The following is a 13,284-nucleotide window of genomic DNA, read 5'->3' on the forward strand; positions in this document are numbered from 1 at the left end:
CCACAACTTTGATGCTCCAAAAAGCACATAAAGGCAGCATAAAAGGAATACATAATACTCCAGTGGTTAAATCCATGTCTTCAGAAGCAATATAATAAGTGTGGGTCAGAAACAGATCAATATTTAATTTATTTTTTACTATAAATCTCTACTTTCACATTCTTCTTTTGTTTTTGGCAATTTCCATTGTTTGTGCATATCGCCGCCTACTGGGCAGGGAGGAGAATTTATAGTAAAAATTGACTTAAATATTGATCTGTTTCTCACCCACATCTATCATATCACTTCAGAAGACCACTGGAGTTGTATGGACTACTTTAGAGCTTCAAAGTTCTAGCCACCATTCACTTGAATTGAATGAACTTACAGAGCTGAGATATTCTTCTAAAAATCTTTGTGTTCTGCGGAAGGAGGAAAGTTATACACATATGGGATGGCATGAGGGTGAGTAAATGATGACAAAAATTTCATTTTTGGGTGAACTATCCCTTGCATTGTTGCATTCCAAAATGTGGCAGGTCGTAAGTCGAAGTACGCTTTGCATTCTCAACTACAAGGGACGCTGCAGCACAGATTAGTGTAAATCATCCTCTTCTACTGGGAGTTTTCTTCCGCCTTTGTGCAAACAACAATAAGGTAGCCATAATATTAATCGAGTTCTCATCATAGGTTTAGCAGACTTGTATGTAGGTGTCAGAGGTTCACATGTTAAAAATTAACTATAAACAAGCCTACAACTAGATAATTTAGACAGGGAAGCTTGTGAATTATCTTCGCCGCAGCCTTTCCTGTGGCCTTGGTTGGAATGCGGGGCTCACCGTCAGCAAAACAGTAGGGACAAACCAAGTCGAGAAAGAGCAAAAGTCTTGGATGACTAAGGAGTATTGAATTAGTAATACTTAAAATATATAAAATATACAGTACTGTGCAAAAGTCTTAGGCACATAAGATGCTTCAGGAAAACATTTGTCTTAAGATGGTTATTTATATCTTCAGCTTTAGTGTGTCAATAGGAAATATAAATGTTAGATTGCCAAACATTACTTTTGCAAATAGAAAAGAATAGAATAGAAGTACAGAGAGCCCTGCAACAGATGTCATGGCCCCCACAAAGCCCCCCACTGAACATCGAGTCAGTCTGAGATTACATAAAGAGACAGAAGCAATTGAGACAGCCTAAATAGATAGAAGAACTGTGGTGAATTCTCCAAGAAACTTGGAACCTCCTATCTGCCAACAACCAAGAAAAACTGTGTCCAGGTGTACCTAGGAGAATTGGTGCTGTTTTAAAGGCAAAGGTGGTCACACAAATTTTGATGTAGCTTCTTTTTATTGTTATTGAACTTTGTATGACGTTAACTGATAAATGAAAACTAATTATGGCATTATTTTTGAAGACATCCTCACTATGCAACATTTTTCCCAAGTGCCTAAAACTTTTGCACAGTACTGTACATCTAAATAATTAATGATTAGAACTATAAAATATATCAACGGTTGCTTTTACGAACCATGAAAGAAAACAACAGTAATATTAAAGTACAAATAATAATCATGCAATGAAATCTGTCTGTTCGTTAAGAATTGATGTAATAAGGAGTGAATCAAATGGCTAATAGATGATTAAGTGTATGTATATGATAATTATTGGAACTCTATCTATCTATCCATCTATCCATCCATCCATCTATCAATGCAGTACAATATAAATGCATATTCTCTGGGAGCCAGGCTAAATTAATAGTTACTGTTACTGTATTCCTGGCATGGGCCAGACCCTCAGTCAACCTTCAGAAAACATAAATATGGCAAATCCAGTAATTAGTTCTTCCTCAGAAGTGCTTATTTTGGGAGACTGGAAACTTGATAACACAACTTGATTTGCTACAATGATTTCCATTTGACTAATAAAAACCTGATTCACACCAATCAGATTGGAGCTTGCTGTTTTTAGGTACTGTAGCTCATACCATTTTTGGACGATACACCCAAAATAATCAGATAGACAGTGAATGGTCCATGGGTGTGTCATCTGAGGCTGAGAGATTAGTGTAGATTAGAGTAGATTAGTGACAGGAATTATGAATTTATACTCTTGGTGTAAATGAGACTTTCATTGAAAATCACATATCTTTCCATTTATTATCTCACTTAATATATCTCTTTCTCTAATGTTTTCCAGTACCAAACAGTATGTTGGCTGCTCCTGCACCTCCTCCACCTCCTCCTCCTCTCCCAGGCCCTGCTGTGGATATATCTGCCCCGCTGCCCCCTCCTCCACCCCCCATGGCACCACCTCTTCCTGGCTGTGGATCGCCCACTGTCATCATGAACTCAGGGCTGGCAGGTAACTGCACCTTCTATACACTATGATTCAGACCATAACATCTGTTAAATATTTTTTGTAAAACTATAACTACATCCTCCTAATATGATTCAGTAAACCAAATCCCCAGTGATTTGGACTCACATACACCTCTAAAACTCTTGAAAAGAATTAAGTAAGCAGTGGTTTGATCTTTGAGGTTCACGCATGAGTTCAGAACTGCTGCAGGTCTTTGGAGCCACTGTCACACTGTCTCCTGATACAACAGATAACAATCATTCCAGCTCAGACTGATTGTTTAGTTTCCTGTAACAGGTCTAATGTCTGAACAGGCTCAACTTAATCATTGATGTGTTGAAGCAGTCTTGCATCATAACCTTAACTCTGGAATTTCTCATAGTTGGAAATTGATATATTGAAACCTGAACCCCATAGAGTTTGTGGCTACTGCCCCATAAGCCTCAAACTCTATATCAGCTCTTACCTTGGACTGTTTTATTCAAAATGAGACATGCCTGTGAGCTTGTTTGGGTAAATTATTCAGTGTCTCGGATGTCCAAAACAAAATATGCAGTTCATAAGAAAAAGCATGTTAAAAAAAAACATGGGCAAAACATTTTCTAAACTATCAATGATTTAAACTGAGGATCTCAGTTTTCCAACGACACCTAGATAAAGCTTCTAGTCCACTCAGAGGCCGAGATATTCAACGAAACAGTAGGGAAAGTGCGTGGGGTCACAAAATAAACTGGATGTCTATGGACAAGCACATGGCGAGTGCTCAGCTGCGTTAGAGTGCCACATGCATTTCAGATCTGTTTATTGTGAAAAAAAGGTGATAGAGGAAAATTTATTTTTCTCAGTTCTTGCTGCCATCTAGGGGAATGAACTAGGGCTGTCACTATCGATTATTCTGATTGTGAAAAATTAATAACTCAGAATGCATAATGTTCTTGAGGTAAAGTCACTCTTGGCAAAAATATGTTCATTAGCTTAAGTTTTGATGTACTCGATGATTGAATAACAACATAAAACAATTGTGTAAACGATATCTAAAGCCAACAGACACCCTCAGGTAAACCTTTTTTATATTGCGTCTGCAGGGTGCATGATGCACAGCTGTGTGGCTTTAACGATAGACTCATGTTGAGCTTTGACTGAATTAAAAGTAAATAAAGTTCTCTAGATTCCCACATTGAGTTTTTTCTGTGATAATGGCCATAACCTATAAAATACTATAGGAAATGGGGCATTGTGAACTATTGTAAACCTAATCATCATGAAATCTAATTTATGTGAGGAGGAAGATCACATTTACATTCAACTTGTAGGCTAGATTCACCCAGATTTACTGAGCAGAATTTGTTTGTGTATCCGTCACTGCGTGTGAAACTTCAATCAAGTCCGACGGAGTAATTTCATTATTTTATGTTGCTTCATAAAGGCCTATATTGCAAACGACTGTGTAGATAAATAGGTTTAGAGTGCATTCCAATGAGTTCAGCGTGTCACGAACAAAGGAACAAATGTCTCTCCCACATCTGGAAGAAACACCACACATCGCATGGAGCCTACGTAGTGAACTTACCATGCTGTATCCAGCAGGTCTGTGAAAACTAGATGGCTTCTTTTTAAGTGCTGTTGCTTTGCTGATGTGAAGTTATATTTTTTCAGGCCGACAGACATCTCAATTTATTTATTTTCCAAATCTTAGGTGAAATGCTCTTATACAGCAGTCACCTCTTGTCGTTATGTGTTCAGACCCTCGTCCGTGGACTTCGTCACTTCTGACTTATTTCTGATTTGTCAATTTTAACATTTTTAAATTGATTAATTGAATTAAATTGAGTAATCGTGAAAGCCGTAAAGTTAACTGATAGGGACATAGAGCAAACAGAGCCTGAACCACAGGTTTTCAAAGACAGGATAATAAAAAAATAAATGTTTGTTCATCTTAAGATTGTAAAAATGTACAATTTCATATATTATTATCCTTTTTTCCTTTATTTTTAGTAAAATTAGTCCAGTATTTTGAATTATTTAACTGTATGTGTGTAAGTTAATCTTTTATATGTGGGTGTAAAAAATTTCAAGCAGCAGCCAAAATATGCAGCAGAGTTTAAGGGGTTAAAATGCTTAGGAGTCATATTAATGTTTTATCTTTATCATCTGCATTTAGGATCCTATAATAAATGATGTCTGTTGTCTGTTAGTTTAGATAACTGTAATCTAGTGGAAAAGCTTCCTTGGAAATCTTTGAAAACTGGTTTTGTTTAATCTTCTCCTAACCAACTCTTTCTCTCTGGTTATTTGTGCTGCCATAGAGGGACCCATCAAACTGTACTGTAGGTTTGCAGTGTGTCGTGTTGTGTTTACTTTCTGTCTTTTTGTGTAGTCATGGTATTTTTAGTCTGCAAGATAATTCACTCAGTTAATTTGTAATCACAATCTGACAACGGCTCTGGTGCCCCATTTCAAATTATGATTGTTGTTCCTCTTGAAGCCAAGCATGAAATCGGACGCTGTGTTGCTGGACTTTTCCTTACCATTTGAAAACCAGAGAGGAACATTCTTTAGACCTCACTTAGCAGAGTTCAGCAAATAACAGGAAACTAATGCCAAACTTTGAGACCACATGTTCCATGAGATGCAAGCTTGTATTCCTACACTACACAACAGACAAATCCCTTTTTCCAAAGCTCAACCCATGAAAAAAAACAAACAAAAAAAACACACAAAAAACAACTATAGTTCACATCAACTGCCATTCTATGATGCTGTTTGACATCAAGTTGATTAGAAGAGAACCTCTGTGTCAACAGATTTGTTTATCATTTCAGACAATGAGGAGTTCAGAATTTGGAAGAGTGCATTTGAATTTGGAGTGCAATTTAGTTATACAGTGGTCACGAAAAGTATTTGGAAATTAGGCCCAAAACATAAATGTCATTGCATTAAGCAGAAAATGTAAAAGCAAGTAGCATATAATCAGACGATGCTAGAGACTTGACTTTTCTGAGCCATGCTTTTAGCAATTATTTTAAAGCAACTGGTATTAAGGTGATTTTTAGTGGATGTATGAATCAGTTCCCCTCAAATTCACACAGGTGTCTGAGTTCAGCAATCACTATGTTCCACTAATGTTTCACAACCAGAAAGTGTTCAAACACGCTTTGTCCTCATTTGACATAGAACATAGCATCCGAATGTACACTGGTGAGCCAAAACATTATGACCACCTGCCTAATATGCTGTTGGTCCTTAGCGTGGCACCAAAACTGCGCTGACCCGCCGATGCACGTACTCTACAAGACCCCTGAAGGTGTCCTGTGGTATCTGGCACCAAGACATTAGCAGCAGATCTTTCTTGGCCTGTAAGTTGTGAGGTGGAGCCGTCTTGGATTGGACTTGTTGGTCCAGCACATCCCACAGATGCTCAATCGGATTGAGATCTGGGGAATTTGGAGGCCAGGGCAACACCTTCCACTCTTTATCATGTTCCTCAAACCATTCCCGAACAATGTGTGCAGTGTGGCAGGGAGCATTATCCTGCTGAAAGAGGAATACCATTGCCATGAAGGGGTGTACCTGGTCTGCAACAATGTTTAGGTAGGTGGCACATGTCAAATTGACGTCCACATGAATGGCCGGACCCAGGGTTTCCCAGCAGAACATTGCCCAGAGCATTACAATCCCTCCACCAGCTTGTCGTCTTCCAACAGTGCATCCTGGTGCCATCACTTCCCCAGGTAAACGGCGCACAAGTACAAGGCCGTCCATGTGATGTAAAAGAAAATGGGACTCCTCAGACCAGGCCACCTTCTTCCACTGCTCCAAGGTCCAGTTCCGATGCTCGCGTGCCCATTGTAGGTGTTTTCGATGGTGGACAGGGGTCATCATGGGCACTCTGACCGGTCTGCGGCTATGCAGACCCATACGCAGCAGTATGCAATGGACTGTGTGCATTCCTCCTGTAACCATCAATAAAATTTTCTGTAACCATCAGTAACATTTTTTGTTACTTGTGCCACAATAGTCCTTCTGTTGGTTTGGACCAGACGGGATAACCTTCATTGCCCCCGTGCATTGATGAGCCTTGGGCGCCCAACACCCTGTTGCCGGTTTGTGGTGTGTCCCTCCTCAGATCACTGTCGGTAGGTACTCACCACTGCTGACTGGGAGCACCCCACAAGCCTTGCCATTTCAGAGATGCTCTGACCCAGTCGTCTGGCCGTAACAATTTGGCCCTTGTCGAAGTCGCTCAGGTCTTTAGTCCTGCCCATTTCTCCTGCATTCAACATGTTGACTACAAGAACTGATTGTTTGCTTACAATCTAATCTACCCAGACCTTGACATGTGGCCTTGTTAGGAGATGATCAATGTTATTCGCTTCACCTGTGAGTGGTCATTATGTTTGGTTCATCGGTGTAACTAAAGACTAAATAATTTGCTGTTTGTTCAGAGGTTCAATGGTGCTGTGCCACTTACGTGTGCAGCACAAACGTGTCTCATGGAACACGCGCATGTAAAGAGTTTTCATTCATTCTTTTCTGTTTCAGTGCTATGAGTTCACCCAAAAAATGAAAATGATCTCATTTACTCGACCTCATGCCATCCCAGATGTGTATAACGTTCTTCACACAAGAATATCTCAACTCTGTGGGTCAATAAAATGCAAGTGAATGGTGGCCAGAATTGTGAAGCTCCAAAAAGCACATAAAGGCAGCATAAAAATTATACATATGACTCCAGTGGTTTAATCCATGTCTTCTGAAGCGATATGATAAGTTTGGGTGAGAAACAGATCAATATTTAAGTCCTTTTTTTACTATAAATCTCCGCTTTGAGCAGCCCTCCTATGTGCGTTCATGAGAGGACCGAGTTCTTCTGTTTTTTTTTGTTTTTTTTTGGATTCACGTTTTCATGCATATCGCCATCTGCTTGGCAGGGAGGAGAAAGAAAGAAAGGAGGGAGGGATAAAGGAAAGGAAAATAATAAATAATATTTGCAAAACAGCTCAGTAGGTGGTGATATGCGTGAAGAATGCGAATCGCCAAAAAACAAAAGAAGACCTCTCGTGATGGCGCATAGGGGGACTGGTCAATATGCATTTTGAACGCATCTCTGCAGATTCACTATATGAAAAATCAAAGTGGCTGGTAAAATTAGGCATTCAGCAGCCACTGTGGCTGTCGGGTAAAAAAGTTAGTTTTGTACCCTGATTATAAGGCAATAAGACTAAAACTACCATGACCATGCTGTGTGATAGTAAGTGTTTGATTGTGTTGTTTTTGCATGCTGAAACATCGTGGCATGCCGTTACAGGCGACTGATCATCAGATATGGAGAAAGTTGCGTAAACTAAGGAATGCAGTTTTGGCTGCTGCACACACTCTGCATGGCCCAATATCACATCCTCACAAATTTCACTCATAATCCTCTTTGCACATCCAGCTGGACTGGACACTATACGCTTATTCCTTTAGTGAGTTTAGTTTGGAAGCGTTTTGTGAGATTTATACTGGCATAGACTGTGCTTTTAATAAAGAAAACACAAGACCTGACTCATTCTCACACTAGGACATAATTTGAGTCACATCCTCATGTAAAACCAAGAACAGAAATGAGTGTCTGTCTGGCTCACTTCCTAAACACAGAGAACAATTTTATTTCTTAGAGGTTTCTCAGGTGTTCAGGAGCATGAAGATTTTTTCTATGCCTTTCAACATTTAATCATGTGCAGGATGTGAATTATAGGTATCTATACTCTATAAGGCTAATTCTTGATATCAGCACTGGAATTAATACTAGTGAAAATGCTCATTTTGGAAATCATTAGGTTTGCATTAGTAAAAATAGTTAATTATTGATATAAAAATGACTGAGGGATCTCTTGTGTGAATTTTCTTTCCTATGAGTGTCTGAAAATACATTTTTATGTGGGATTTATGATCAAAATATCCTGCCATGATCATATTCATGAGGATATGACAGACTAGAGAACTTTTAATCTGAGAGTGTTGATACATAGAACACCAGTGTTAATGTTCACAGGTGTTTTATTATTATTATTTTAGACAAAATGTTTGTCTTTTGACAAAAATGTCCTTAAATTTAGTCAATATTTCATCTTGAAATATCATTTATTTTACTCAATTTTACAGTGACTAAAATGGTATATAATTTTAGTCAGCAAAACTAAAATCAAACTGTAACAAACCAAACTTTAACCAAATATTCAAATATTTTTAAAAATGTGTAAACTACTTAAAATTATTTAAATATTTAAATGTATATTAAATATACTATTAGATGTTATAAAGATGAATATGTTTAATATGTAAGATTAAACAACATGAGAAAACTGTCCTGAAAATCTGAGCTCCTGAGATAATAGCATAGTATGAGCTACTTTTTAGAAGTTACTCAAATGTGAATTCCTCACATTTAGACAGTTTAGGATATTATTTTACGTGTAATGGATTTTTTTAAAGAAACAGCATATTCACAACACAATTTACACATTTTGACTAGCGCGTAACTTAGTTTGAGTTCACCTGTTCATTCGCTTCTTTGTCTATGCAGATGCAAGTTATAATTTGGGTCCAAGCCCTGAAGGGGCGAAGCCTCTATGGCCACGTACACACTACAAAGATTACTGAGTGACAACCACATTTAAATGTGGGAGTGAATCCCCTAAATTTTAATTCCATGTGTGAACGGAATACAGGAGTTACTCCAGCAATTGCGATGATTGACAAGTGATGACCATAGCAACGTTGCAGTGTCTCGGGCTTGTGAACAAGAAACATGAATGCCATCAGTTTGGCCCTTTTTTTTGTGCTCGCTATTTTTAAGAAAGACTGGAAATATGAATGAGTGAAGACATACCTCTGTGTGATTTACACAACTGTGTGTGTAATATTTAGCTGCAGTGTGTACGTGGCCTATTGTTTTCATTAGTGTTCTCTTACTATTGTTATTCTTATTCTGGCTGGAAGTCTACGGCAATCAATAGAATCAAATATAGGAAAAATTATTACATTTAGCACACTGATAGGGGTAGGTATGAAAGACCCCAGACAAAATTTGGTGTCTCTAGGAAAAACTCTATAGCGCCACCACCAGTTAAAAAATTATTTTTTTAACAGCTAATAACTTTTGAAACGTATGGATTATAGACATAAATCCTCTGATTCATCTGCTTGTGAACTCTTTAATGTTTCCAACCACTCCAGTCTCCTCCAACAACTTTGGCAGCCATCTTGAGACACTGTTGGCCAAAAGTTATCAAAATATTTTTGATAGACCAAACAGCTTCTTTATAACGCATCAATGAATTCAGCGACAAAGATGCCAAACAGAAAGTGAGGCTAAATCTCGGCAACGCTTTGTCTTATCTAAACGAAACTTGGTATGCTTCATTAGGACCATGATCTGAGAGTACATGGCAAGTTTAAGATAATTGAGCTATGAGAGCCGAGTGGCACAGTATATAAAGCACTGAGCTACACTACAAACGCACCCCAGTTGGGTGTTCGAGTCCCACTGAGACTGGTGTGAAAAATGTGCTTTTGGTGACGCTTGAGTCCTTACATAGTGCTTACTGCAACATATTACTTGCTTTATAAACTCAGCAAAAAAAGAAACGTCCTCTCATTTTCAACTGCTTTTATTTTCAGCAAACTTAACGTGTAAATATTTGTATGAACATAAATTCAAAAACTAAGACATAAACTGAACAAGTTTCACAGACATGTGACTAACAGAAATGGAATAATGTGTCCCTGAACAAAGGGGGGGTCAAAATCAAAAGTAACAGTCAGTATCTGGTGTGGCCACCAGCTGCATTAAGTACTGCAGTGCATCTCCTCCTCATGGACTGCACCAGATTTGCCAGTTCTTGCTGTGAGAAGTTACCCCACTCTTCCACCAAGACACTTGCAAGTTCCCGGACATTTCTAGGGGGAATGGCCCTAGCCCTCACCCTCCGACCCAACAGGTCCTAGATGTGCTCAATGGGATTGAAATCCGGGCTCTTCGCTGGCCATGGCAGAACACTGACATTCCTGTCTTGCAGGAAATCACGCACAGAACGAGCAGTATGGCTGGTGGCATTGTCATGATGGAGGGTCATATCAGGATGAGCCTGCAGGAAGGGTACCACATGAGGGAGGAGGATGTCTTCCCCAGTGATGTCTGGTAAAGACCTGCCTTACAACAGGCCTACAAGCCCTCAGTCCAGCCTCTCTCAGCCTACTGCGGACAGTCTGAGCACTGATGGAGAGATTGTGTGTTCCTGGTGTAATTTGGGCAGTTGTTGTTGCCATCCTGTACCTGTCCCGCAAGTGTGATATTCGGATGTACCGATCCTGTGCAGGTGTTGTTACACGTGGTCTGCCACTGCGAGGACAATCAGCTGTCCTTCCTGTCTCCCTGTAGCGCTGTCTTAGGCGTCTCACAGTGTGGACATTGCAATTTATTGCCCTGGCCACATCTGCAGTCTTCACGCCTCCATGCAGCATGCCTAAGGCACGTTCACGCAGATGAGCAGGGACCCTGGGCATCTTTCTTTTGGTGTTTTTCAGAGTCAGTAGAAAGGTCTCTTTAGTGTCCTAAGTTTTTATAACAGTGACCTTAATTGCCTACCGTCTGTAAGCTGAAAGTGTCTTAATGACCGTTCCACAGGTGCATGTTCATTAATTGTTTATGGTTCATTGAACAAGCATGGAAAACATTGTTGAAACCCTTTACAATAAAGATCTGTGAAGTTATTTGGATATTTATTAGATTTGTCTAATAAATAAATCTAAAAAATAAATTAAAAAGTGTTAATGCATTGTTAATATCTTGAGATATAATTTTTTTCCTCGTCATATTTTCATCAACAGTATGTTTAAATTTACGTTTGATTATCATCATAGTGCGTTTTATTCGTCTCATCTTTGTTATTGTTGACAAAATCAAAAAACATTCGGCAACTTACATTTTCGTCAGTAATTTTTCTTGTTAACAAATTAATACAGCACCAGAGGTCTTGTCACTGCACATTTCCCCCTCACAGACCCTCATATACTGTATGTGCAATTGACCCACTCAGATAAACCCTTCCCGTGTGTGTTGTGTTCAACACTCTTGTAATTCACACTGCATGTTGTGTGTTTGTGTGATACTGATACAATGTTCTTTTTGTCATGTTGTGTAGCTGTGAAGATCAAGAAACCCATCAAGACTAAGTTTCGTATGCCGGTGTTTAATTGGGTGGCTCTGAAACCCAATCAAATCAACGGTACTGTATTTAACGAGATCGATGATGAGAGAATACTGGAGGTAAGGTTCAACCAAACACACACACATACACACACACACACACACACACACACACACACATTTGTATATATGGTTTATGACAACTCTCCATTGATATAATGGTTTTTATACTCAACAAACTTTATATTCTATCCCCTAATCCTACCCCTTAACCTAAGCATCACCATGTGGCATTTTTACATTGTTTAGTATGTTTATTAAGCCTTTTGAATTATGAGGACACTTGAGGTAACCATATATACCTGAACACACACTTTGGGTCTGTTCCAAAACCTAGTGAGCTGCCTCCGGAGGCATCATTGGCATGCTCGCGACGCGTAGGCTGTTCCAAAAGATAAGCAGAATTTCAAACAACAGAGTGAATGGGCACTTAAAAGTATTTGAGTAGATTTGGTTCCTTTTGTAGACTAATTAAACAAAACCAAAAAAAATCACATTACATGTTCTTAAAAAATGTCTCTATGCAATAGGGCTGCAACTAACGATTATTTTGATAATCGATTAATCTAGCGATTATTGGAACGATTATTCGACTATTCGGCGATTATTGCAATGATTAATCAGTAGCTCTTAACTGATTATTCAGCTTGTGCCCCGACTTAAAAGGTTGTATTAAACATGCTTACTAACAAAGAGGACAAAATCATCTTTTAAAAATACCTCTAAATGACATTCACTGAATTAAAGGGAAAACATACTTTTTATTAAGTTTAATTCAGTAAAGAAATTCACTGCAAAAAATCCTATTGTTATCAAGTGTTTTTGTCTTGTTTTCCATTTAAAATTGTCTAAAAATCTTTAAAACAAGATACATTTACTTGAGAAGCAACATATAAGATATTTAGAATTGCTTTAAGAGATTGTCTCTTAAATATAAGTGTATTTTGTATATAAGTGTATTTTTTCACTTGGTTATAACTTGAGTGCAGTAAAGACAAATATACTTATTCAAGATCTATTCTCTAAAAGCAAGTCTAAATATCAGATATGCTGCTTCTGAGGTGAATGCATCTTTTTTAAAGGATTTTTAGATATTTTAAATATTTGTATTTTTAATATTATATTCAACATTCTCAGATAACTATTTTTCTTCTGCAGTATAGCTGCTAAAGTAAATGTATATTGTTTTAAAGGAGTTTTAGATATTTATATTGAAAAACAAGCCAAAACAAATCACAAATGTATTTTTTTGTAGTGTATAATGGGGTGATGACTACCCTCTCTCACATTTCTGTTCACTTCAATCCATCTTTAACTCACACAAAAACAAACTCTCTCTTATTAATAAAGCTGCGTATTGCCAATTTCCTTCACGATAAGAAATGCACAGTGACACATATATTATGATTCAATAAGTCGCGAGCCATCACGTTATAATCTAGCTGTATTAAGCGTCCACATTTGAGGGATGAGCGTCCCCACGACAGTGTGTGCCTCAGCCGGGTGCGGTTTCAGTCTCTCCCCCTTAGATCAGGACATTTGCGCAACTCATAGAAGAGGTGTTGACCCCACAGAGAAATGCCAGTTTTGGAGTTTGTAGTTATTTACATGACCTGCTTCCATATTATTTGAACTTTAATGAAGCTATAACGCATTAAATATAGCTGCATTTAAGATGTAACACCGG

General features: G+C 38.3%; 1 protein-coding gene across 1 annotated transcript in view; it reads left to right on the top strand.

Annotated features, from left to right (window-relative positions):
• Positions 1-13,284, top strand: part of LOC127446827 (formin-like protein 2) — a 157,541-nt gene that overhangs the window by 124,415 nt on the left and 19,842 nt on the right. The window contains exons 15-16 of the mRNA XM_051708093.1: positions 2,183-2,347; positions 11,533-11,657. Of these exons, the coding sequence (XP_051564053.1) occupies positions 2,183-2,347; positions 11,533-11,657 (290 nt within the window). The remainder of the gene's footprint in view (positions 1-2,182; positions 2,348-11,532; positions 11,658-13,284) is intronic.

This window comes from Myxocyprinus asiaticus, chromosome 10 (genome assembly GCF_019703515.2).
Source record: "Myxocyprinus asiaticus isolate MX2 ecotype Aquarium Trade chromosome 10, UBuf_Myxa_2, whole genome shotgun sequence".
NCBI lineage: Eukaryota > Metazoa > Chordata > Actinopteri > Cypriniformes > Catostomidae > Myxocyprinus > Myxocyprinus asiaticus.